This window comes from Stenella coeruleoalba (assembly GCF_951394435.1).
Source record: "Stenella coeruleoalba genome assembly, chromosome: 2".
Taxonomy (NCBI): Eukaryota; Metazoa; Chordata; class Mammalia; order Artiodactyla; family Delphinidae; genus Stenella; species Stenella coeruleoalba.
In genome coordinates, this window is record NC_137147.1 from 1,524,081 (window position 1) to 1,550,617 (window position 26,537).

At 44.7% G+C, this 26,537-nt stretch overlaps 1 protein-coding gene across 18 annotated transcripts in view; it reads right to left on the reverse strand.

The window, feature by feature from the left end:
* Window positions 1–26,537, reverse strand: part of KLC1 (kinesin light chain 1) — a 58,371-nt gene that overhangs the window by 9,206 nt on the left and 22,628 nt on the right. For 3 of the 18 annotated variants that reach the window (XR_013827341.1, XM_079914990.1, XM_079914987.1), the window contains exons 6-14: window positions 23,098–23,185; window positions 22,382–22,483; window positions 19,369–19,542; window positions 19,124–19,223; window positions 14,571–14,620; window positions 14,418–14,485; window positions 12,970–13,078; window positions 9,370–9,504; window positions 2,333–2,463 (exon numbers count right to left, since the gene is read on the reverse strand). Coding sequence is in view for 14 of the 18 variants with exons in the window: in XM_079914990.1 (XP_079771116.1) it covers window positions 2,333–2,463; window positions 9,370–9,504; window positions 12,970–13,078; window positions 14,418–14,485; window positions 14,571–14,620; window positions 19,124–19,223; window positions 19,369–19,542; window positions 22,382–22,483; window positions 23,098–23,185 (957 nt within the window). In the remaining 4 variants the exon portion in view is untranslated. Of the gene's footprint in view, window positions 1–2,254; window positions 4,644–9,342; window positions 9,505–12,969; window positions 13,079–14,417; window positions 14,486–14,570; window positions 14,621–19,123; window positions 19,224–19,368; window positions 19,543–22,381; window positions 22,484–23,097; window positions 23,186–26,537 lie in introns of those variants that run through there. The other 15 variants (XR_013827342.1, XM_079914988.1, XM_079914986.1 and 12 more) reach the window with 12 other exon arrangements.

Genomic DNA, 26,537 nt, shown 5'->3' on the forward strand with positions numbered 1-26,537 from the left:
CTTAATTGGCCAGCTACCTTTTCCTAAGAAAGGTACACAAACTTTGTCCTCAAACCTCCTTTTCTTTACAAGGTGAAGTGAAAGAACAACTTGCCCCATCAGTGACTCTTCAGAATCGCACCCACACTCTCACTGAAGCCCGCGGTGCCCAGACCATCCAGCAGTCCAGTGCTTCCCTGGAGCTGTGCCCACTGCAGGCTGCAGACCCTGCTCCCGGGGCACCCACTTCAGTGATTCTCACAACGTGGCCCACCCAGCAGCGCTGGCGCTACCCGGGAACTTGCTAGAAAGGCAAATGCGCCCCGCCCCCCCACCCCACCCCAGCCCCACTGCATCAGAAACGCAGGGGTGGGCCTTGCGGTCTGTTTTAGGAACCCTCCAGGAGACGCTGAGGCATGCTCCAGTTTGAGAGCCACTGGTCTAGTTAATAAAGATCGCTGCTCTTACCTGGAAAGATTACTTTGTTTCATGCATTTGACGGGATAAACTTTCTAAATTATTTAGTTTTTCAAAACGTTTAGTAAGATATCAACCCAAATAACATCACATGGGAAAACTGTTAAGATATGCAAGTGTGTGGGTCTACTTTTCATCAGGTCAGGCTGGCAAAGCGTTCTTAGCGCCGTGAACATCCGTACTGGGGAGCGTCCACACATGCGGCGTCACGGGAAAGACAGAAAGACGTGAAGAAGGAGAAACTGTGAGCTCTGCCGTGTCCAGGACTCGGTGCCAGAGTTGGACGCTGCCCTCACGAGCTCTGAGACATCCAGAACCCCAGGCCACAGTGCGTCTGCCCTGGCAGAACCGGCCGACGGCCTGCACGGCACAGCGCGCGTGACGCACCCTCACTTGACGCATGAGACACGCCGAAGGGTCAGGACGGGGACTCAGCGGGCGCAGCGATCTGCTCAGCCCCTCCCCACGCTGTGAGAGGCCAGACAGCACCCTATCACCTTAGCTCTGGAAACCGAACAAGGGCACTTTAGGCCCCACTTCCCTAAGGCAGCGCGCACATGCCTCCTCCCAGGCGGGGCCGACGCCCCACGCGCCCGCTGAAGCCCCCAGTGGCTTCCAACACCGCAGCTTCTGGCGAGTTCACACCGGATGTGGGCGGAGCGCGGGAAACTCCCTCTGCAGATCGTAGGCATTTCTGAGAAGAGGGCAATGGCAGCATATAAACATCCAACTGCTCCTCTTGCCTCCAAAGCCATCGGGAAGCAAGTCCCTCGCCAGCAGAGATGTGGGGGCAGAGCTAAGGGCAAGCCCAGCCCCTCTCCCCACAGGTGCGGGTGAGGCGCGGGGCAGAGAGCCGGGCTGGGCGACCCCAGGGGTCTCGGGAGTCAGGCCCCAACTGATGACAGGAGGAATGACACGGGACATGCCTTACAGACAGCAAAGCGCACAACTGTAAACGCACCTGCCTTTATCCTCCCGTACGTTACCCAAAGGAACTCGGTCTCAGTCCTGAGACATTAGAATTCTTACAGAACTTAAAGTGAAATACTTTAAAACAGAGTCATACTAAGATAAGAATCAACCTTTACAAAATAGGCACCATTTTAGGGAGGTTGAGTTTCACGAACAGCTGACAGTACAATACAGTGCTTCTGTGAGAAACGCATCCAAAAACAGGAAGCCGTTTACACCAGAAATAACCCAGAAACCAGGGCAATTTGTTAGCACTAACAGGGAAGGACAAAGAACCCTTCCTCTGACGAACCTTATGAAAAGCAAGGAATATCTTAGAATCAAATTCCTTTGATAACTTAAAAGTTATTGTTCAAAAGACCCTAAAAGACTCATGACTGAAGAGACCCTTTTCTAAACACATGCAAAACCTAAGGTTTTTTAAATCTCCTAAAGAAACTCATTATAACAAAAGTCTTGAAATTGTCATCCTTCTATTTAAACCATTTTTCTTCCTATAGTAACACCTGTATGATGAGATTGAATATAGTCATAGCTGGCATTTGATTTTAAAAGATTAAAACTAACTTTAAAGGATTTAAGCTAATGCTGGTTTTAAAATGAATAATGCATACTTAGAGAAAACAAGTTAATATGCTCAATATTTTAATATTAAATTCTTACTTTCCACTGCTAAGGCTTTCTTTGAACATGTAACAAAATCAAAGAATTCCGTAAATTTCTAAGCTTCAGCTCTTTTAGCCTCTAAGCAGGAAATTTCACAATTTTTTCTCAACCTAACCTGGGCAGAAGTCGGATTGCAGCTACTAACCCTCTGCACTCCTACCGTGTGGGAAGCAGGCGGGAACGCAGCTCTGAGGTCTACGGGCGAGAAGGGCGGGCGGGCGGGGGCGGCGATAGTTACCCAGGGTCCTTTGGCTCACTGTCTCGTGAACCTCCTCCCTTCAGCTTCCTAACCAGCTTCTCACTGCTGCGTCTAATTGAAGCCCGGAGTTTGCTAAAGGAACCACTGCGTTTTAAAGATCCAGTGCCATCCTGAAAAAAACGTGAACAAATGTGAAGCGCCACACGGCTCTCCCTCCCAACCCGCAAGAGACAAAGCTAAATGAAAACAAGAATTCACATCGTGTTGACCTGCCGGTCTGTGACGTGCTGGTAATGTGATTCCTACAGAAATTATCAATTCGCCATGTATGTAAATACACTTTAAATAGAAATCTATCCATTTTAAATTTCATGAAAGCTAATCCAATGAATATGAAAACCTTTGAACATGAAAAAGCTCAAACAAAAGTAGTAAAATCCCCAAAGGAAAATTAATTATATTACTGTTTTGAAACAAAAGATACACAGAAAGACTCAAGGAAATTAAGGCAGCTTCTAGGAAGATCACCAAAATCAAACTCCACGTTTAATAAATAAGGAAGCATCTGGTCCATGAAACAGTACAGGACCTAAAACATTTAGGTCTGACATAGGCAACTTCCTTTTAACAATTTCATCTACATGCAATAGATATACTGTTTCTTCATTAAGTTTTATAGGACAGTTTTATTAAATGTTGATTATAGATGTAGTGGGAAAATTAAACAATACGTTCATTCTATACAAATAACTAAAAATCCTTAGATGCCTTGTAGGAAGCAAGTGAAAGAGTGCCCAGCTTTCGTATAACTGATTCAGACATTAATAAGTGAAACACTTGGCAGCATCTGGATATGAAAATCAAATACACAGAGTGAAAAAAATGTGTATAGAACAACTTTTATTCTCAGAATGAATCATTTAGTAAGATTAACAGTAGCCCCACCACTTCTAGAAGCTACGGCAATGCTGCATTCCATGGAAAGAATGAGAAGGTCTACCAAGCAGACAGACACCAAGACACAGGTCAGTTGGAGTGAGTTTATTAGAAGTTAGAAAGACACAAATACACAAATCACTGAACACTTAAAGATTAGTAGAGAAAAGCAGAATTGCCAAAATTTCACACAAAGACTACACAGCAAATTCTACTTGAGCACGATCCTAAGGGGAGCGCCCAGAGCCCAGGGTGGTCCCACCAGGTCTCCAAACGCGACAGGAGCAGCACATGCCCTACTCTGACAGCCTAGGTAGTGTCACAGTCACCATCATGCCATTGCAGTAACACCTGGGGGATACTACTAACTACCTCTTATCAAAGTGAACAGCTAATTGCTCTTAGTTTTCAAACTCATGTATTACACAGTAAATGGTTTTATTAACACAGTTTATATTACTAAGTACATATCTGGCAAAGCTACATGTATACAGAGATAAGGAACCCCCCAAAAGGACAGCAGCACCAAAGGAATGGCCAGTCACAGAGAGGTGTAGCTCTGACAAGAATCCTAGGGGATTGCTAAACACAGCAGTCAGCACTGGAGAGAGAAGAAAAGCTGGAGGAGATGCCGCCCATCATGCAGGAGACAGTGAGTGTCACACAGGGCAGCTAGGCCTGTTAGACAGAAACGGAGAGAGAAAGCCCAGTGAAACTCATGAGAAAAGAGCCAGTTTCCACGCAACACAGCTTGGCTTACAGTATTTCTAGGTCACAAAGTCTAAGCAGCATTTTTACCGCTTTAGTATTTGGAATTACCTTCTGTCTGCTCCTGTCAGCCCCGTATGAAACAGGTACTGGACCTTATGTTACATTTCACATAATCTAGACTAAAATCACTCCTAATCCTCAATAAAATAAAATTCAACATTTTTAGAGCACGGACTGGCACCGTGCTAGAAATCTCCCTGATACTTACAATAAAAAGGTTTTCAAGTTACTGTACATAAGGAGATTCTGAAACAAAAACCATCGACAGTGACCAAAAGAAAGATTGCTATGCACAGGAAGAGTGCATTCATTAAAGATTTAACTTTATCAGAAATCCTCTTGCATAGAACTAAACTATAAAGTTCTCTCTGAAATCAGAAAGGACTTTCTCTGAAGAACACTAACATTTTAGACATTTCAGAAATGTTAAGAAACACTGATTTTAAAGTTTATAGCACATTTTAAACATGCAGTTGATAATCCAAAATAAAATTAACTAGAAAAAGGATTTCCGAAGCAGCAACGCATCCTGGGTCCTGGCAGATTGGAAGCCCCAGACCGCGGGGACCTGAGCCCGCCCGCGCTGACTCACCATGCGACGCTGAGCAAGTCATTTAACCAGCCCGAGCTTCATCTTTCTCATCTTTAAAATGGAAAAATAAAACTTGTTACCAACTCCCCACCAATGCTGGGAGGACAAGAAAACACAAGTTCTTGCTGCTCTTTAGAAATAGAATGCTAAAATGTTAATATAATTCTATAAATGGTACAACTCCTTGTGTTCATTTCAAATTCAGTGCTACTCTTTAGTAGCACTATTTGTAATATTCCTGTACTAGACACTCCACAGAATATGGAAGAGTAATTTCAGTCAGATTCCAAGAGCATTTCATACACTTATCCACACACACTCACTCTCCCCCCGCCACCCCCGCAAGGCAGGCTGGGCTGGGCTGGGCTGGGCTGGGGGAGCAGCACCTGGAGGGGAAGTGGGGCGCTGGAGCAGGTAGGTCTGCCTGTCCTCCTTGCTCTCACCAGCTGGGAACCTGGCCCCTGAGAACCAGCAGGAAGGACAGCACAAACCCACCCAAACAAGGTGGATTTCTACTCAAAACAGACTAGAGGGTTGGGAGGTTTCACTGTATTCCAGCACTTTCAGAAGAGTCTAGGTCGTTATACTGCCAAGAAAGAATATTTGCCTCAAAACACTGGGTTTCTGAACAAAAGTTAACAGTATAATGTATTGTGAAGAATTATATGGCAGTAATTATCATCTACGGATTTCAGGTGATTTGGTGTTTTTAAATTCTTCTTTGGTTTATTCTAGTTGTCTTCCTAGTTTAATTTTTATTTTTCAAAAATAACATTATTTCTAATTAACAGCTACCTCATTCCCAGTAATCTTGGGAAAGAGTTTAGCGTATTAAAAGCTTTTAGAAACATTAACATGGGGAGCAGTATGAAAAGGATGGGGACATGGGGGTGGGGCTACTTCAGGAGGACCCCAGTAGAGAACTGGCGCTCTGAAAACAGAAAGGCCAGCACAGGTGAAGCTCAGGTTCCGCTCAGAATGTAAGACGTGTGATGTTTCCTGGTGGCCTAGTGGGACCACTGCAAAGGCAATTCCTTAATTAGAGTGCAGCCCCAAGGCTCCTGCGTGGCCCAGTGGGGACCTGGGTCCCGGTGACTGACACATGTGCGTCTCACAGTTAACGTGAAGTCAATTTTACCCAGGAAGGGTCACTATGCACAGAGCATCTGCATCTTTAGAAGCAGGACCGTAAGAGACTTATCTCGACAGTGACTTTTAGATCTGAACAGTTTACACAAAGATAACATTTGATGAAGTTACATTTTCAAGTACTTCAATTATGATCTCTATGGTACCTAGAAAAAGAACAGAACTGTACTTCCCTAAACAAATTATCTACCATGTCAAGAATCTCATCCAGAAACTTCACGTGAATTAGAATATGTCCAGGAGCCTTACGTTTCTTATATCTTAATAGCATACAATTCAGTTCTCTGCTGATCCAGACTTGCAGTATCTGCGGGGAGTAACTATCATATAACCTAGTTTGTCTCGTCTTTGACCACACTGCCCTTTGTGGTCCATGTTATTTCTGAGTGTTGAGAAGGCCTGCGCCTGGTGGCCTGTGAGAATGTTTGTGAAAACCCAAGTGAGGGCTGTGTGCGTCTTCCCCAACAGAGCAGCTCAGCACCTTCCCTACAGCAGTGGTTTCCAAACTTTATAAGGAGCGCTGAAATCCTTTTTGAAAAAAATTAAAATCTAATGTAGAACCCCAATATAAAATAAAACCTAAACAGCATTTTCTCATTATAAACGGGTAACAAGTTCTTATGATTAAAGTAAACAAGAACAATGAGGCTGCCTTAGAGAACCTGTGATCTGAACGTGAAGTTACAGACAGGTCCAGCCTCAGTGCCCACCTCAACTCCCAATTTATTTTTATCTTTTATCTTGACTGCATAACAAAGAAAATCTTGATGCACACAGGAAAGTGGCTGCAAATAGCAGCAATGCTTAATCTGCGTGCCCTGTAACCCCAGGGAAGTCTGCACTCATGCAGAGACAGCACTAAACATTTCATCCTCACACCTGGACAGAGATAATGTGAGGACAGCAGTGCGTGAGCCTCTAAACCAAGGTGAGCCTGAAATGGGCTCCTCTGCTTGCACACAGTTACACCTCAATAAAGCTGGGTCTGAAGAGCACCTAAGGGTAGAGGAATGGATGAAGAAGATGTGGCGCATACGTACACTGGAATGTTACTCAGCCAGAAAAAGAAACGAAATTGAGCTATTTGTAGTGAGATGGATGGACCCAGAGTCCGCCATACAGAGTGAATTAAGTCAGAAAGAGAAAAAACAAATACCGTATGCTAACACATATATATGGAATCTGAAAAAAAAAAATGGTTCTAATGAACGTAGGGGCAGGACAGGAATAAAGACGCAGACACAGAGAATGGACTTGAGGACATGCGGAGGGAGAAGGGTAAGCTGAGATGAAGTGAGAGAGTGGCATGGACTTATACACACTACCAAATGTAAAACAGACAGCTAGTGGGAAGCAGCTGCAAAGCACAGGGAGATCAGCTCGGTGCTTTGTGACCCCCTAGAGGGGTGGGATAGGGAGGAGATACGGGATACGTGTGTATGTATAGCTGACTCACTTTGTTATACAGCAGAAACTAACACAACGTTGTAAAGCAATTATACTCCAAAAGAGATGCTGAAAAAACCAAACACCACCTAAGGGTGCATACTGCCTTTCCTGCCTCTTTTTAAAACATAAATGCATGCTTTGAAAATAAAACTCAAGTCAAGTGTTGGAAGAGCGGCACTAACTTCTCAGAGCCTCAGAGCTCCCAAAGGAAACCAGTCTGAGAGCCAAGGCCTCCCGTTTGGGGGCGGTGCTGGTCTGAGCGGTGGCCTCAGGCGCCAGCTCTCGACTGTCCCTCCCTGGTTAACCCAAGCAGTTCTCTACTTACTGCTTCACATAAGCCCCATCTGAGGGAGGGTTCCTTCTGCGAGGGTTCCTTCTGCTGCTCAAAGTGAATTTAGGAACCAGAACCGCTGCACTGGATGACCTGCAATCTAGATTCTTTCAGTCAACTGAATCCAGCCCAGGCGAAGCGCCCTGGGGTGGATTCTGTCAAAGATGCAGTCGCTAGTGTCTAAAAGTCAAGTAAAAAGGTATCCAGCACCCAGCGTGTGCGTGTGTGTCCTGAGTGACAGCATGTCCACAGTGAGAGAGGAAATGTGCGGTGAAGGGCAGAGAGCAGGAACGGGGGGGGGGGGGGGGGGGGGTGCCCACCTCTGCCCACCGCACCGTGACGCCCGCCCGCCCGCCCCTCCACAGAGGAATGAAAGCAGCTCTCCCTCACTCCCGAGTCTCAGTCTTGAAGACAGTAATAGAACTCTGAGATGTCAATAATTTTATTTTCACGTGATTTCATAAAAAGATTGACCTAGAAATACTGTCTCAAGAGAAAGCTCCTCCAGAACTTCATTCTAAATGATCAAACCCTGCCCTCTGGCTCCTGAAGACCAGTGAAAGGAGGGGCCCTCTACACAAAGCACGCAGACAACAGCCACCACGGGGAGAGTACAGTACACAGTGCGGGCTGGACGCGGACATGAGTAGGGCAGCGCCGCCCTCATTTCACTTTGGGCGACTGCCCGACAGGGTGAGTGGTCAAAGCAGATGCTGATTGGTTGTCTTGGCACAGGGAAACCAAAGCAAGGGAGCTGCCAGGTAAAGACAGTCGAAAGAGATGCTCTCCCTTAAAGCTTGGCCAACAACATTCTGTATAAAATGTCAACTAGAGTGCTGACCCTTACCAAATTGCTACAGCTGTAGAAAATCCCAAAGAATAAATAGATTCAAAAAGATAGACTATAAGAAAGCCCCAAACTACCATTTGGAAAAACATCTGCACAATTACAACTAATCAAATTGCATTACGTGACTTCAAAAAAATCAACACTGCAACTGGATGCATTAAACCTAACCCTGCATTCAACCCTCCCCCATAAAAGCAGAATTCCAAAGACACCAGCTCAATGTACAAAAAAATTACCCACGTGTTACAAAAATTCACTAGAAAGAAAACGTCCGAAAGGCAATACTGGAGAAACAGCGGTGGTAAGAATTTCCACAGAGGCAGAGGCAGAGCCTGGCCACAGAGGCGACGTGTTTCTAACAGAGGCACATGCTCGGGACGCAAAAGCCTCCGGCAGGTAACCATGGAAAGCAATGAGCCGCTGGGCCCTCCGTGGACTGAGCTGGGACATGGAGAGCAGCCATCCTAACATTCTCACTCCTGACCTGTTCTCTTCTACAGAAGAGTTCTGTCTGAATCACCCTTTTCCTTGGAAGTATTTAAATTAATTCTAACAAAATCTACAGCAGCCTCGTCAGTGAAATTAGGAGCACTGAAGTTAGCAATGAAAATGGGTAAGTTAAAAAAGCGAGTTAGTGATCTGCCACACTAATCCTATTATTAAAATAAAACCAAATTATGGATTATGCTTTAAAAACCAGGACACTCAATCAGCATTGAAGTGCTCAAGGTTAAGCCAAACAGCTTTCATGGATTCCTAAAAAGAAGAAAATTACTACTTCAAACAAATAACAGACTTCAGTGTTAGCAGAGGAACTTACAAAAAGCTTAATTCGTATTTAATTTGAGAAAAGTAGGCTGTCTAGCAGTTAAGCCAGGAGATGCCAAAAAGCACTCCCGGTGGGAGACGGCCCAGGCTGCTGCCCGGGGCCTCGCAGCACGGGCTGAGCACGCGCTGTGTACTGTACTTACCCCGTTCCACTCTACGCTCATACTCACTTCCTCCCCTCCGTCAGGGCCGCTCTCGTACTTGACCACATCCACGCTGAGGCTCTCGCGGCTTCTCCGCTTCTCCATGTTCTCAGGGTCATTCAGCACTTCAGCTACTCTCTGTTTGTGAGCATTGTCAAGACCCTGCGAGCCAGGCAGGGGGAAAAGGGTGTGATCCATCAGCACTTAAGTTTTATTGGGAATTTCTAAGATAACTAAATGTATATTAGGGGAAAAAAAGTTCTTAAACATTGGAGGGAAAATCAGAACAGTGATTCTCAGGAATGTACACCTAACACTTGTGCATTTCACCGTATGTAAATTTTACCTCAAATGTTAAAAAATTATAAACAAATACTGAGCTCCAGGTTATGATGTGCACGCTGAAGTATTTAAAAGGAAGTGTACTGAGGTATACAACTTTGAAAGGCATCGGAAAAAAAAAAGGACTGAAGGATGGATAGATGGGAGAGATGCTCGTGACTGAATCTAGGAGGCGGTACACGGGTATAAAATCCTCTCAACTGTACTCTATGTTTGGAAGTTTCATGGTGAGACGCTGGGAAACTGCCCAGTTTTTGACACTTTAACATTAAGTGCCTGGTGTTCCATGCCTCCAAAATAAGTGCATGGTTGAAAACTCACGGATTACTTTGTTCTCAGTATAACATTTTTAAAAATTAGCCACTAGGGCTTCCCTGGTGACGCAGTGGTTGAGAGTCTGCCTGCCGGTGCAGGGGACACGGGTTCGTGCCCTGGTCCGGGAAGACCCCACATGCCGCGGAGCGGCTGGGCCCGTGAGCCATGGCCGCTGAGCCTGTGCGTCCAGAGCCTGTGCTCCGCAACGGGAGAGGCCACAACAGTGAGAGGCCCGCATACCACAAAAAAAAAAATTAGCCACTTATTTAACAAAAGGCATTTTAACAGCAAACTTTCCTACTCCACAGAGCGATGAGCAGCGGCAAGCACTCGCCTACTTTCTCAACAATCACCCCACGCACATCTGAGTGGAAACATAACTGGATTAACACCCAGCAGCAAACGTTCTCCATGTGCATTTCAGCACCATCTGATGACCAGGTGCAGCATGTCTTATGTTCTAAATGGAATCTCAACCCGAACAGCTCATGCAAATACTGCCCCTTCGCTGACCCTGAGGGTTTCCTCCTCAGGGGGGCACAATACCCAAACAGACCATGTGCTGCGGTGACCTCCACAGTGAAGCGGACCGTGGCCCTCCCAGGCGCAGGAGGGGCTGTTCTCAACACACCACTAGCAACATCCCTTTCTCTAAACATCTGCAGCTCAGGACTCTAGACACCACTGGCTGGATAAACACTATCTGGCACTGGTTTACAGCAAAGCCTGGTCATGAAGGAGCACCACGGACCACCAGTCGAGCCAGAATCCCACGCTGCCTACACCCAGGGCGCCCTCCCCTGAACAGTAGCCCCTCAGAGTCAAAAGACCTGGGAAGGACGACAGGACTCAAGAAAGGGGCTCCTGCAGGGCACAAGCTAGGAGAGCACCACTGACAACACCTATGCTGGGCCTTCTCTAATCCCTCTGCACAGAATCTCTCGAAGGAAAAACTTCTAAGGTACCTATGGGTAACTTTAATCCCAGCCAAAAGGTGGCTTTAAACCAACAACTGCATAATAGGCTACACACACACCATTCAGGGGAAAAAGCCACACCTGTCCCTCCAGCACTAAAACTAGAAAACAAAACCTACCATCTTTATATGCATAGACATACACAGCAATACATTAACTCCTTACTCTAAAACTGGTAATTAAGGGGCAAGAACTAAGCCTTTTTCCTGAATGTTCTTTACAACTGTATTTCAGCATAACTAAAATACCTCAGTTGATGAAGCAAAGTGCTTCGGTAGTCCTTCTTATTGCCAAATAGTATTCCATCGCATGGATATACCACCTCGTGTATCCATCCATCCACCGACGAACCTGTGTCTGCGTGTTGGTTCAGCCTACTGAGAGTAACGCTGCCACGAACGTATATGCACAGGAGCAGTCAACCATCATCACTTACGGAGGCCATATTTGCTAATTCACCTACTGACCAAAACGTATTTGTAATCCTAAAATCAACACTCGCAGTGCTTTCATGGTCATTCACAGACACACGAAGTGGAGAAAACTTCGAGTCACCTGACACGCACATCCCCAGCTAAGATCGAACAAGGTGACACTCTGCTTTCTTGTTTCAGCTTGTAATGTGAACAAGCATCCTCCCTCCCCGAGTCTAAATCATCTGGTGCCATGTTTTCCGCATTTCAGTCAGTGATTTCACTGTTTAAAACGGTGAAAAAGTGTCCTCTGGTGTTCCTAAGCGCAAGAAGGCTGGGGTGTGCCCTATGGAGAAAGATAAGCTCTCTTCAGGCACAAGTTACAGTGCTGCTGGCCATGAATCCGATGCTAATGAATCAACAACATATACTAAATAAGGTGTCTTTAAACAGAAACACACCTAAAACAAGGTTATGTATTGATCGAAGTAAATGTGACCAGAGGCTCCCAGGAACATAACTCTGTATCTCCCTAGGAACCATGGTTCAGTATTTGCTAATTCAGTGTTCAAAGCAACTTTATAGAACATAAGTACCATGAATAACGAGAACCGGCTGTATTTCTTTTGAGTACTTGTGTTCCATTCTCTCCAGTGTATACCTAGGAGTGGACTTGCAGGGTCAGATAGGAACTCTATGCTTCTCTTTTGGATGAACCTCCAAGCTGTTCTCTACAGAAGCTGCACCATTCTGCGTCCCACCAGCAGTGCACAAGGGTTCCAGTCTCTACACCGCCTCCTCGACACTTGCTATTTCTGTTTTGGTTTTGAACTCCAGCCATCCCAGTGGGTGTGTGGTGGCGCCTCACTGTGGCTCTCCTTTGCATCCCCTGATGGCTCTTGACGCTGAGCGTCCTTCCATGTGCTTGTTGGCAGCTGTATAGCGTCTTCAGAGAAACGTCTACTCAGGTCCTGTGCTCGTTTTCTAATTAGGTGGTCCTTTTGTCTTTATACATTCTGGACACTAGACCTCCTCAGAGATGTGATTTGCAAATATGTCCACCCATTCTGTGAGTCTTTTCATTTTCTTGATAGTGTCCTTGAACGCACAAATGTTTGTAATTTTGGTGAATCTGACTTTTGCTTTTGTTGCTCGTGCTTTTGGTGTCATATTTACCATATATTTACATTATATCGTCGCTTGAACAATATAAGTTTATTTGTACAAACTAGAACAGTAAACATTTTCTATTTCTAAATCAAGGTTTCAGTAAGTCTCATAAAAGAGAATCATTAAACTCAAAGTTAAAAACGGAAGGCTAGGGCTTCCCTGGTGGCGCAGTGGTTGAGAGTCCGCCTGCCGATGCAGGGGACACGGGTTTGTGCCCCGGTCTGGGAAGATCCCAAATGCTGCAGAGCAGCTGGGCCTGTGAGCCATGGCCGCTGAGCCTGCGCATCTGGAGCCTGTGCTCCGCAACGGGAAAGGCCACAACAGTGAGAGGCCCGCGTACAATCAATCAATCAATCAATCAATCAATAAATACGGAAGGCTAAGTTAAAAACAGAAGGTTTTTGACTGACCTGTTTACGTGACCTCATGGCTGCTTCTTCCAATGTTTCTGCAGCTTCAAATTTGCCTTGACGTCTGTAAAGTGCCCCAAGGTTTTTTAAAGTAGTTGTAACAGTTGGACTGTAAGAAAGCATATGATATACAAAACTATAAAATATAAGTTTTAGAGCAACCACTATCAACAGCACATAATCTAAAGGACAAACAGACTTATGTTTGGCTAAAATTATTTAAATTTCTATGGTACTTTTTTTTAACTGTAAAACTCTAAAAGGCTCTTCCATGTCAAGCATCCCCTGCCTACTGCACTGAGCCCTGTGGCTGATGGGACATGCCCCTGTATTCTCTCCAGTCTGTGGCTGCTCCCACAGACCACCGGGCAGTCTCAACAAAAATGTCTATTCTGGGTCTGTCCAGTGACCATCAGGCTTCTCCCCCCATCGGGGGCAGAGCTGACTGTGCCAGGTAGTAAAGAGGACACATGTTTTAATGCTGCTATCTACCTTCTCCCCTCCCTCTACAAGTAGAGGGGAAGCAAAGTGAATCCAAAACTCATCACCAATGAGATCTGAGTCACAGAATGACGGCTGTGTGTGCGAAAGGATGAACAAACAGTGTGCACACAGACAGTGCTTCTGCACTCCTCACAGAGCACTCTTACTAAGAAACGAGAAATAAGTCTAGTTCATTTTAGTACAGACATACTTCAAGAGATTCTTTTCTTACTGATGATAGGCGCTTTAGAAATAAAGAAGCTATACTCCATGTCTTTGAGACAATTTACAGAGTATTGGGAGAAACAAAGCACATGCAATTCAGAAGTTATGCTAAGTGCTATGGGGAACCCAAAGAAGGAGTACTTGTTCCAAACTAGGGGTTCAGAGAGTTTTTCTGAAATAGAAGACTGGTAAACTAAGTCTTAAAGGGTGAGCAAAAGTTAAAATAGGAAAAAGACTGCAGGAAAGGTGTTGCAGTCAGAAGAGGAAACGGGCATGTGCACAGGCTCATGGGCTGCTGGTGAAGGAGCTCACACAACCCTCCGCAGACACAGAGGCCCTGAGGGCTGCGGGAGACTGGGGTGTGCACCTGGACACACCTGCAAAGTGCTGGCTTTTGCGCGTCTGCTGGCCTGTTTCCCGTGAGTTTGCTCTATGGTGACCTCAAATGTTGTGTCTATATTTAGTCATCTCTTCTCCTGCGATTTGGTACTTAGCCTTAGACACAGCATTAATGTACAGAACCAATATTTTACCCACGTGACCCATATTACGGTGGGTTTTGTGTACATGAATTACCTCATTTACGAAGTTATGGAATTTGTATTGGAATTTGTGGAAAATCAGGGACTGTGCAACCACACCACTTTAAGCAACTTACACACTCGGTCATTTACAAGCTACCTTTGAAGCATTAGCACCTTCCACAGCTGTGTCTTTGTTTTTCAGTTAAGCAGACGTACCTGTCAACTTTGCAGGCTTTGTACCAGCCACCATACTCTCCAAAAGAAGTCCCATCCTTTTGCTTTCCCTAAATTATAGGAAATAATTTCAAGTGAATAATTATCTTAAGCAATATATTCAATTTAGAATCTCTCGAAATAGTATGTCCTTACTTTGCATTCTTCTCTTTCCTCAGCATGCATCCAAATGGGTTTATTTTCATCTAGGGAAGAAAAAATAACATACTATAAACTGAAGCATAACAGAGCCCACAAAGTGGAATTTGTCAAGTTTCAGCAACTGCAAGGTTTCTGTTTTGTTTTCCGTATGATCCTTCTCAGATATTACTTTTCACATCATGGACAGACAAGGTTTCACAATGGAGAATAAAGACTATGAAGACAGAACCAGACCACAAGAAACCAGTAGGAAATGGCCATTCACATGCAGCTCTGTGAACAGAAGACATGGAATCAAAGGTACCAACCTAGACAGGGTAGGCAACGACCAAAAACACGGACAAATGCTAGGGTCCCTATAAGGAAACTTTTAATGCTAGAACCCTCACGTAACACTTGGGACTACTTAGAATTTGAACAGCTAACATTAAACAAAAGTCTAAGAAATAGTAGTAAGATGTTGGGAGCAAAAATGGAAAAACTACAAATCAATATTCCTTTAAAATTTTCTTCACTTTTGAGAACACTGACACATACCACTCATCCAAAGCTTCCAACTAATGCACCCACATCATGGAGGATAAGCAGTCTTAAAAGTGAAGGTTATGGGCTTTCCTGGTGGCGCAGTAGTTAAGAATCTGCCTGCCAGTGCAAGGGACACGGGTTTGAGCCCTGGCCCGGGAAGATCCCACACGCTGCGGAGCAACTAAGCCCGTGTGCCACAACTACTGAGGCTGCGCTCTAGAGCCCGCGAGCCACAACTGCTGAGCCCGTGTGCCACAACTACTGAAGCCCGCACACCTAGAGCCTGTGCTCCGCAACAAGAGAAGCCACAACGAGAAGCCTGCGCACTGCAACAAAGAGTAGCCCCCGCTCACCGCAACCAGAGAAAGCCCAAGCACAGCAAAGAAGACCCAACGCAGCCAAAAATAAAAACAAATAAATAAATATTTTTTAAAAGTGAAGGTTATGAAAATACTTTTATGACATGAAAAATGCTTAAGCTACAAGTATAAAAGAAAATAAGCAGTATGCATGATTATATATAAAGTGTGGTTTCAATTTTGCAAATCAATTGGCAAAAAAGGAAGGAAAGACACAAAAGATTAAGACATATTTGGGTGATGAAATTATAGGTGATTTTCATGATCCCGTCTCTTCACTTATTTTTGAGGTTTCTGGAGAATAAGACCTGTGCCCCCACCCAATCCAACCACTCATAAGCTACCCATCCTGGGCGAGTCGCTTAGCCTGCAGTGTCCTCGCTCCTAAAATGGAGTAACGTGTGACCCATTTCACAGGACTGTTGAGAAAATTAAATAAGATTACATATTTAAACTGTTTTTAACTAAAAGACTAGTATGTGGTTAACTATTCTTAGGATTATTGGGCATGTCATAGGAGAAGAATGAAACTAGTTTTTAAATACTGGCTTTAAAAGAATGAATATTTGTATAGCAAAGGAAACCACAAACAAAATGAAAAGACAACTTACGGAATGGGAGAAAATATTTGCAAATGATGCAACTGACAAGGGCTTAATTTCCAAAATATACAAACAGCTCCCACAACTCAACAACAAAAAAACAACTCAATCAAAAAATGGGCAGAAGGGGGCTTCCCTGGTGGCGCAGTGGTTCAGAGTCCGCCTGCCGATGCGGGGGACACGGGTTCGTGCCCCGGTCCGGGAGGATCCCACATGCCGCGGAGCAGCTGGGCCCGTGAGCCATGGGCACTGGGCCTGTGCGTCCGGAGCCTGTGCTCCGCAGCGGGAGAGGCCACAGCAGTGAGAGGCCCGCGTACCGCAAAAAAAAAAAAAAAAAAAAAGGCAGAAGACCTAAATAGACATTTCTCCAAAGAAGACATACATATGGCTAACAGTCACAAGAAAAGATGCTCAACATAACTAATTATTACAGAAATGCAAATCAAAACTACAATGAGGTTATCACCTCACATCAGTCAGAATGGTCATCATTAAAAAGTCTACAAATAACAAATGCTGGAGAAGGTATAGAAAAAGGGACCCTCCTACACTGTTGGTGGGAATGTAAATTGGTGCAGCCACTATAGAAAACAGTATGGAGGTTCCTCAGAAAACTAAAAATAGAATTACCGTTTGATCCAGCAATCCCACTCCTGGGCATATATCCAGACAAAACTGTAATTCAAAAAGATACAATGCACCCCTATGTTCATAGCAGCACTATTCACAATAGCCAAGACATGGAAACAACCTAAAAGTCCATCGACAGATGAATGGATAAAGAAGATGTAGTATATATATACAATGGAATACTACTCAGCCATAAAAAAAGAACGAAATAATGCCATCTGCAGCAACATGGATGCAACTAGGGCTTACCATACTAAGTGAAGTAAGTCAGAAAAAGACAAATACTATATGATACCACTCATATGTGGAATCTAAAATATGACTCAAAGGAACCTATCTATGAAACAGAAACAGACTCACAGACATAGAGAACAGACTGGTGGTTGCCAAAGGGAAGGGGGGTGGGGGAGGAGTGGAGTGGGAGTTTGGGGTTAGCAGACGCAAGCTATTATATACAGAATGAATAAACAACAAGGGCCTCCTGTACAGCACAGGGAACTATAAGTATCCTATGATAAACCATAATGCAAAAGAATATAAAAAAAAAAAGAATGTACATATATAACTGAATCACTTTGTTGTACAGCAGTAATTAACAACATTGTAAATCAACTATACTTCAATTAACAATGGTGAGACTAGCCAGGGAAGTTTTGAAAAGGAAGAGTACTTACAGACTTTGTCACATCACATATCTAACTTCACCCCCACCCCGCCTCACTGCAAAACCACAGCAGCCAAGAAGATGTGCAACTGGTACAAGAATCAATACCTGCATAAATGGAGAGGAATGGTCCACCATTACCACTACCACTACCACCAGCAACAAAACCCTTGACTTGATAAAGAATTTAGAATATGACCTTACGAATGAGTGGGGGGAATGGAAGGATTATTCAGTTAGTGGTGCTCGTACAATTGTTTAAATACTTGAAAAATAATTGTATATCACAATTATTTAAAAAAAAAAAGTGAACAGTATTTAAAGCTTAATAACACTGTTATTTACTGCAGTTTTAGCTTTATGTACTAACCTAACCCTATTGTTAGAACAGACAAGAATCCACCAGTTAAGAGAACTAGATTTCCTGACAACAAACCAGGTCATGGGTTTCAATGCTGCACTGTAGTCAAGAAGGCCCTGTGACCTGAAAGCCACGCCCCGACAGCAAACCAGGACACATGTGCATCTTGCCTAAAGAAAAAATGCCTTTCTATCCTACGTTTTAACATTTGCGTGGAGGATAAATCTGAGTACAGAAAAACTGCTTTTAACTAGAACCCAATTAACTGGACTTCATGCTACTATTTTTAGTAGAAAGAAGCTAGCAAATCGCAAGGAAACAAGTCTTCCCCAAGAGTAAAATTTTTTGAAAGAAGCACTAAGGAGATGGCCTGGAATCAACACAAAACCAGCAAGGCCTCTACAGTTAGACGAGGACATGAAAGTGCCCTGTGAACTGTACAAGTCCAGGGAGGTGGACTGTTATCCAATCCTGGCCCAACTGCAAACAGAATCCATTTTCAAAATGATGAGCCTGAGGCATCACGATCTTCTGATAGGAAGAGATTTACTGCTCCACTTGTTAACAGACGAAAACTAATACACTTTTCAAAGATTCTTCAAAAGTAGTTTCTAGAAACTCTCTATAGAAGAAAGTATTTATTAATCAAAACCTTTTTCCCCACGAATTCTAAGGTTTCCCACACACTAGTAACAACTGTTCACATTCTGAAATCCTTATGTAATAGGCAGTAAAGGGGGGAAGATGCCTTATGTAACACACAAATATTGTTTTACTGAGCAATCAAAATCTTATAAAATATTAATATTAAGCACCTACAATACTTTAAGGGATACAAAGGAGACAGGCCTTAGCTCCTTAAGGCTGTCAAACAACCCAGCAGGCCTGCGATGGGTCGAGAATCTGCTTTTCTGACAGGTCCCAGGTGGTGCTGAAATTGCTGGTTCCTGCCGGCACTTTGAGAATCACTGTATTACAGGGCAATTCTAGAAAGCACTAATGACTCCAGGAAGGCTTTCTGGAGTCAGTGCATCTAGGTTGTGCCTAAAGCACGTGTGGACTCCGGTGAGGGTAGCGTGGCCCATCACCCTGACCACAGGCTGCATGACTCCATTATCGGTAATGCCAGGGCAGGTACGCAGGGTTCACCACGGTCACTGGATGATGAATGATGAGCCGAAGGGCACTCACTCAGACCGGGTCACATCCTCTCCAATAAGCGCTCCGTGGAAAATCATTTCTAAAATTCAAATTAAATTCTACCTTGAAAATACTGTGATGACTTGTGTATTACCAAGTTCAAGCTGGAAATCACTATTTTTTTTTATCCTTTTGCTTCACGGAAATCACTATGTTTAATGCATCCTACAACTGCATCTGCTTAGAAACAAAAGTACATTTCTTACCATCTACAGAACCAAACTCCCTTTCATGTGCGCGAGTGAGAATCTCTTTGTACAGCGTTTCTGCTTGCTTGAATTTTCCTTGCTTCAGATAGCAGGATGCCTTAAAATAAAACAAAGTCCTTACTATTCTTCATAGTAAGTGAAGCATACGTGCTTATTTATAGGTTAGACTATGAAACAGAGTTCAGATTTCAGGAAGAAAGTCATCTGGCTCTATCGATAGAGTTGTACCTCTGTCAACGTACCAGGTTATTTTTCGTTTTGGCCACGTTGGGGTCATCAGGCCCCAGTTTGGTTTGGTAGATCTCGAGGGCTCTTTGATAATAATATTCTACTTCTTCGTACTTGCCCTGGTTCTGGCACAGTAAGGCCAAGTTATTTAACTGCTTGGCAACATCGGGGTGATCCTTTCCCAAAACCTGGGAATAAAAAATAGTGTATTAGAAACACTTATTATTTGTTTCACATTCTCCACCCTATCATGAGAAGGCGCGTTCTAAACATAAATACGACTGTGCCTTGTTTCCAGGCTTATGATGTTTAAATGGCTCCCCATGCAATAATAAAAATAACTTAACCAGAATTTGCTGAACTCCTTATTCTTGCGGGGAGGGGACTATGCTGATTTCCTTCACGTGCTTTAGTGTCTTTAATTCTTATAATAATCCTACATGGTAGGCAATACTATGCACAGTTTGAAGATGAGGAAACTGGGTTTTATAAAGGCTGTTTAATATGGCCACCCAGTCCTTGAAGTGCCTGAACTTACACCTGGCCCTTCTGAGTCTAACTACATTACACTTATCCCTGCACAGAACAGCCTTCAAAGGAAACTTCCAATTCTTCAATTCACATCCTACGTATCCCTTCACATTCAGACCCAGATTCTCTGAGCATCCCAAACCACTTCCCTCACATTTCAAACTTCACCTCAGGGCTCTTCGAACTTGAACTTACTGTCCCAGACGCCCAACACTCTTCTCCCAGCACTGCCCTGCTCCCCACCCTCCACTAAATAACTCACCTTTCAGGTCTCTTTTCAGGTCCCCTGAGAGAGGACCTCCTTATATCCAATTTAAGGGAGCCCTCAGCCCATCCCCACCCAGTTTACTCACAAGCACATCACCTGGTTTTTTTCTTTCTTTGCAAGTATCACTACCCAAAACTGTCTTATCTATTTAGTCCTTTATCGCCTAGACTCTCACCCGTTAAGACGTAAGCCTCAGTATGCAAATGCCTTGTCTCAATGTCTGGATGTAATGTCCTCTCAGCATCTAGGACGGTGCTGGCACACAGGTGGACGACCAAACACTACACTGCTTCCTCAGGACCTGAGCCAGCCATCCAGTCTCTCACCTTGTGCCTTTACCTACACAGTCCCCAATGAGGCAGGCTGCCTCTCCATCCCCTCTGCATTCCCTTCCTCTCCCTGCCTGGGAAGCTCTGACCTCGGTTCTCGAGACTCAGCTCCAACGCTGGCCGTTTGTGGGAGGCCATGCCCAGCACAGTCCCAGCCCTGTACCTGGAGAAGCCCTTGCTCTATGTGCTCCCTGAGCTCTAGGCTAGAAGCCAAAGCACCTGCATTCCCAAGGTCTGCTTGCTGCACTGTGTCCCCAGGGAAAGGACTGTGTCTAATTTGAAATCGCCAACTCTAACCAAGCAGGGAGCCCCCAAGTCCTCAATAAATGTCTGCTACATGACTGAACGAAAGAGCAAATATATATGAATGAATCTGACAGATCATCACCTATAGTTCATAATCCTCAATTTGATATATTTGTGATTCTCCCTGATTTTAACCCCAGCCCACTCAAAATCTCAGTGGATAAATAAAAAATAAAATAAAAACTATTTTAGGGCTTCCCTGGTGGCGCAGTGGTTGGGAGTCCGCCTGCCGATGCAGGGGACACGGTTTCAATCCCTGGTCCGGGAAGATCTCACATGCCAGTCCGGGAGGATCCCGCATGCCGCGGAGCAGCTGGGCCTGTGCGTCCGGAGCCTGTGCTCCGCAGCAAAAGAGGCCACAGCAGTGAGAGGCCCGCGTACCGCAAAAAAATAAATAAATAAATAAAATAAATAAATAAAGACTATTTTATTTTGTAAATATTATGCAGACGGCAACATGGACAAAACTTTACCTGCATAATGTGATAATTAGCCCCTTTTCATCTTCCCTTTCCCAAGTCCTTGCCATATAACTCAAAATTAAATGACTGATTGCTCAGTATCAATGGTAAATAATGACACAAAAAGTCAAATTAAAATATCATGGCATTGGACTTCCTGGTGGCACAGCGGTTGGGAATCCGCCTGCCAATGCAGGGGACACGGGTTCGATCCCTGGTCCGGGAAGATCTCACATGCCACAGAGCAACTAAGTCCATGCGCCATAACTACTGAGCCTGTGCTCTACAGCCCGCTAGCCACAGCTATTGAGCCCACATGCTGCAACTACTGAAGCCCGCGCGCCAACAGCCTGTGCTCCGCAACAAGAGAAGCCACCACAACGAGAAGCCTGCACACCGCAATGAAGAGTAGCCCCTGCTCGCCGCAACTAGAGAAAGCCCACACGCAGCAACAAGACTTAACGCAGCCAAAAACAAACAAATAAATAAACAAACCTATATGTCATAAAATAACCTTTAAAAAAAAAAAGTCACGGCATGGACCTGCCAAGTCTCTAACATCTGAATACACGGTCATCCAGAGCACTGCTGAAATTAACAAGTTACATTTAAAAAAATACCTAATTACTATAAACTGTATTAGCTGACATTACACATCCATGACTGACTTAATCTCCAGCTCTGAGTTACTCTTTAGTTCTCAAAAACAATTATTCATTTTCTTCAGTTTCATAAGCATATTTGTTGACCTCATTTTTAAAATTTTAATGTTTTTCTTCTTGACAGGCACGTGCCCCACCGTCAATGAAATGCCCCCGTGCCTTCCACCTACAGGCCTGAGAAATTCCTTCTTCAGTTGAATCATTTCTAGGCCTCAGGCTGGGAGGGCATGCAGACTCAAGGCTCCACCCTCTGCATACCCACTCCTCCTAAACTCCCATGTGTATGGGCCCATCTGGCTGCGTTTGGGGCTGTCCACCTGACTGAAGGGCTTATTTTCAGTAAATGGTCAGTAATGATATATCACAGTGGTCCTATCTCAAAGCTTAAAAGTGAGTTATTAAAAAAAAAAAAGTGAGTTATTTAAAAGCATAAAACATAGCATCTCAAGGAGAACCGTCCTTAGTCGCACCTTTTCTCTGATCTCCAGAGCTCTTTTACACAGCGGCTCAGCTTCTTTGTACTTTCCTCTTTTGCCGTAAAGCACTGCGAGGTTATTCAGAGTTGCTGCCACCTACCAACACAGGGAACCGTGAAGAACAGTAAACGACAGCAGTGGAGGGGATGTGAGACATCACACACTCATCACGCCCAGTATGTGCAGGGAAGAGCTCTCAGCTGGATGAAGGAACATGACTCCACTTAAAGGCGAAAGAGCAATCTCACTGTCTGCAGACAGACTGCATAAAGGAACACTGCAGAATATTAAAATTAACAAATCAACATCAACAGGATCTTGATTTTTTTAATTTCACTGAAAGCCACAAAGCCAACCAAAATAGATCTATATGCAAATCTGACCAGATTTTAATAAAGAGACAATACAAAATCTTTATGAAAAAATTTACAGAAGTACATGCAACTTGATTTAGGATCAAAAAACACAGTACGTGATCCATTTGAGGTGGGGTGATAAACAACTGAAGTGCACACTGACACCTGCTAAATGGGAGTCACCAGCACTGAGGCTCATCACTTGTACTAAGTGAGGGAAGTCCTACCTGTGCCATCCAGTGAAAAGGCAGCTCTTAAATCTTCCCTGTTGAGTTTAATATTAAAATGAGATGGGTATAAAAATACATTAGGGAAAATAATATATAAAAAGAATGAAAGGACCAGTATACAAACCGCAGGATGGTCTCTGCCCAAAGTTTTCTCGCGGATGGCCAAGGCATCGTTCAGTAGACTAGCTGCATCTTTGTATTTATTCTGGTCTCTAAATTGAAAAACATACAGTTAAGTGTTATAGACACAGCTTACTACATCTCTGTAAAATGTAATTTTGGAACTAAAGAAATAGAAGTTAAGCTTCAGTTATTAAAAAATAGACGCTAGCTATTAAAACTATTAAAAACACTCCTAATGTAGGAGAAAAAGACTCCATCAATAAATGTACTGGCAAGGTGAGCTGGGAGTCGGGCCTGATTAGCTTTTGAACCTGGACCTCCCATCTAGATCACTGGGACAATACTACCCCCATAACCCCGCACACAGTAAGCGAGGCCATCCAGAACGGTGAGGCAGACGGAACAGATCCCAGGGTCTGCACCCAGTTCTGCCAGCTACCGGCTGCGTGGCTCTGGCATGTCACATGGGCTCCACAGTCGCAGTCGGCCCACCTAAAAAGGAAGGACGTGACTCACAGAGCTGCTCTAAGAAGCTAATGATTCGCCACGTGCCATGGAAAAGCCTGTGAAACAGAAGCCCAGGACGCACCCCGCAGTGTCTGCTGGAGCAGGGCGGGGCGAAGGGTCCTGCTGACAGTGGGGAGACAGAAGCACCTCCAGCCCAGCCCCCCTGGTTTAAGTGCTACCTGATGATGGGGCTGCAAACCAGTTACTTACTTTGTGAGACTGAGTACACATACTTCCCAACTGAGTAAGAACGGCTGCCCAGCAAGGCTTTGCCTTGCAGAAGCCAGACTGTCCTGCAGAACACTGGAAGGGCTAATAAGCCTTCCAGATCCTCCGAAGCACACTAATTCTGGCCAAGTATATAGGTTTTGGACTTCCCTGGTGGCGCAGTGGTTAAGAATCCGCCTGCCAACGCAGGGCACACAGGTTCGAGCCCTGGTCCGGGAAGATCCCACATGCCAAGGAGCAACTAAGCCCCTGGGCCACAACTACTGAGCCTGCGTGCCATAGCTACTGAAGCCCACGTGCCTAGAGCCCGTGCTCCGCAACAAGAGAAGCCACTGCAATGACATGCCCACGCACCACAACGAAGAGTAGCCCCTGCTCGCCAAAACTAGAGAAAGTCTGCGTGCAGCAACGAAGACCCAACACAGCCAAAAAATAAATGAATAAACATATATTAAAAAAAGGTAACAGAACATTCACAGAAGGACACAAATGACTAAACACACACAATCACAGAATACAAATTAATACACAATGCTGCACTTCTCCATTAATAAAGAATAAGAGACAAGCAGCCCAGCCCCAGGCTGGTGATGGAGGAGGAGGAGTGTGAACTGGCACCACCTTCCCGAAAGCAGCTGGGCAACATGTACCAAGAAGCGTATCATGTTTTGTTTTGTTTTTTTAATTTATTTATTTAACTTATTTATTTTTGGCTGTGTTGGGTCTTCATTGCTGCACGCAGGCTTTCTCTAGTTGTGGCGAGCAGGGGCTACTCTTCGTTGCGGTGCACGGGCTCTAGGTGCGTGGGCTTCAGTAGTTGGGGCACATGGGCTCAAGAGTTGCGGCTCACGGACTCTAGAGCGCAGGTTCAGTAGTTGTGGCACCCAGGCTTAGGTGCTCTGCTGCATGTGGGATCTTCTCAGACCAGGGATCGAACCCATGTCCCCTGCATTGGCAGGCGGATTGTCAACCACTGCGCCACCAGGGAAGCCCGCGTATCATGCTTATACTCTAACCCGCTTTAGGAATTGACACTAAAACAAAATACAAAATCCTGAGCAAAACTTGAGCAAAAGATGTTCATCAGTAGATTAATGCCCCCCCACAAAAAGCTTAAAATTAAATGTCCCTTAACAGAAAAATGTTGAAATAGAGTTATGGTACAGCTCTAGAACACAACATTAAATATGAATATATACATAGCTGCTAACTTTTTTCAAATGTTCTGCTGACATGAGTAAACTCTCACGCTATAGTGCGAAGGAAAAACACAAGACTGAGGAGAGGCCACCAAAGTCCCAGCACCCAGCACAATGACATCTGTGTGACCACGCACCCTAAGTACAACAAATTCCAGTGGCATTCTACGCACATTTTTTATTTAACTCATTTACAATAAAAATATCTACCATCAGCCAGAAACTCTCATGTTCTTCGTAGGCATGTAAATTTTTTAAAGATCTTTCTGGAATGAAATTTAGCATAATCTACCAAGATTTTAAATGCAACCTGTGACTAGGGAATTCTTACAATAATGCGTAACAGTAAAAATCTGCAAACCTAAATGTCCATCAGCAGGAACCTGTCAAAAAATGTCAGGACTACCTGTAAAACAGAGCGCTGTGCGGCATGGAAAAGGCTGTGCTCTCTCGAAGCCGAGCCGTGGCAGTGGCATGGCAGTGCTCAGTTTCCTTCCGGTGCTCTTTAAGGCCATCACCTCTCTCTCTGGACAGTTTACTCCTCTTCTCTTCATGGAGCCCTCCCCCTCCTTTCCCACTCCCTGCTCAGGTTCCCAGCTCCATCCCCGCCAGCCCCATGCTGCTGCCTCCTGCCGGGCTGCCCTGCCTCCAGGCTCCAGCCCCCTCAGGTCCTGTGCACTCCCCACAGCCACTCTTCTAAGACCTGGCACCTGCAGAGTGCCCAGTCCTTTCAGCCCCATCTCTTACTACTGCCAAACAGGATGCAGGAGTCTGCCCCAAACACACCCTTCAAGGCCGCAGAAAGCGCTCGCACCCCTCCATTAGGCCTTCCCTAATCCTCTCAGCTGGAAGGCATCTTTCTGTTCCATGAACACTTCTGGGCTACTTTCTTTCTTTATTGGCCATACCAAGCGGCTTATGGGATCATAGTTCCCCAACCACGGATTGAACCCGGGCCCCAGCAGTGAAAGCGCAGAGTCCTAACTCCTGGACCGCCAGGGAATTCCCACTTCTCTGTTATTTTATTAACAACAGTCTCCCTGCTTCTATAATTACATATGAACATAGCCAGCCTATTCTCTAAACAAGGTTCTCAGTTCCTTTAGAAACAGGTTTAGATGATGCTGTTTGACTATTTCACAGTGCCAGGTAACACCATGTCTCACATCCCCTGCAACCCTTCAGAGGCTCAGAAAAGCTAAGGGCTCTGGACAACATCCTCTGTCTAGGGGCCACTTAGCAGAGATACAAACTGAACTCTCCTGACTTCAAATTCCACGTTCTGGTTTCTCCTTGAGAACAGGTATTATGTATCCATCTTTAGGGTCTCACAGAAACCAGCCCAAAGTCTTACATACATCTGGATCAAAACTGTTGGCTAAACTGAAACAACCAAACCAACAAAGAAAAAATGGAGCAGTTCCCTGAAACCCACCACACTGGAGTGGCCACAGCAAACCAGTCCTGCATGTGAGTAACACCCCGACCTGCTCGATTTCAGGTCAGT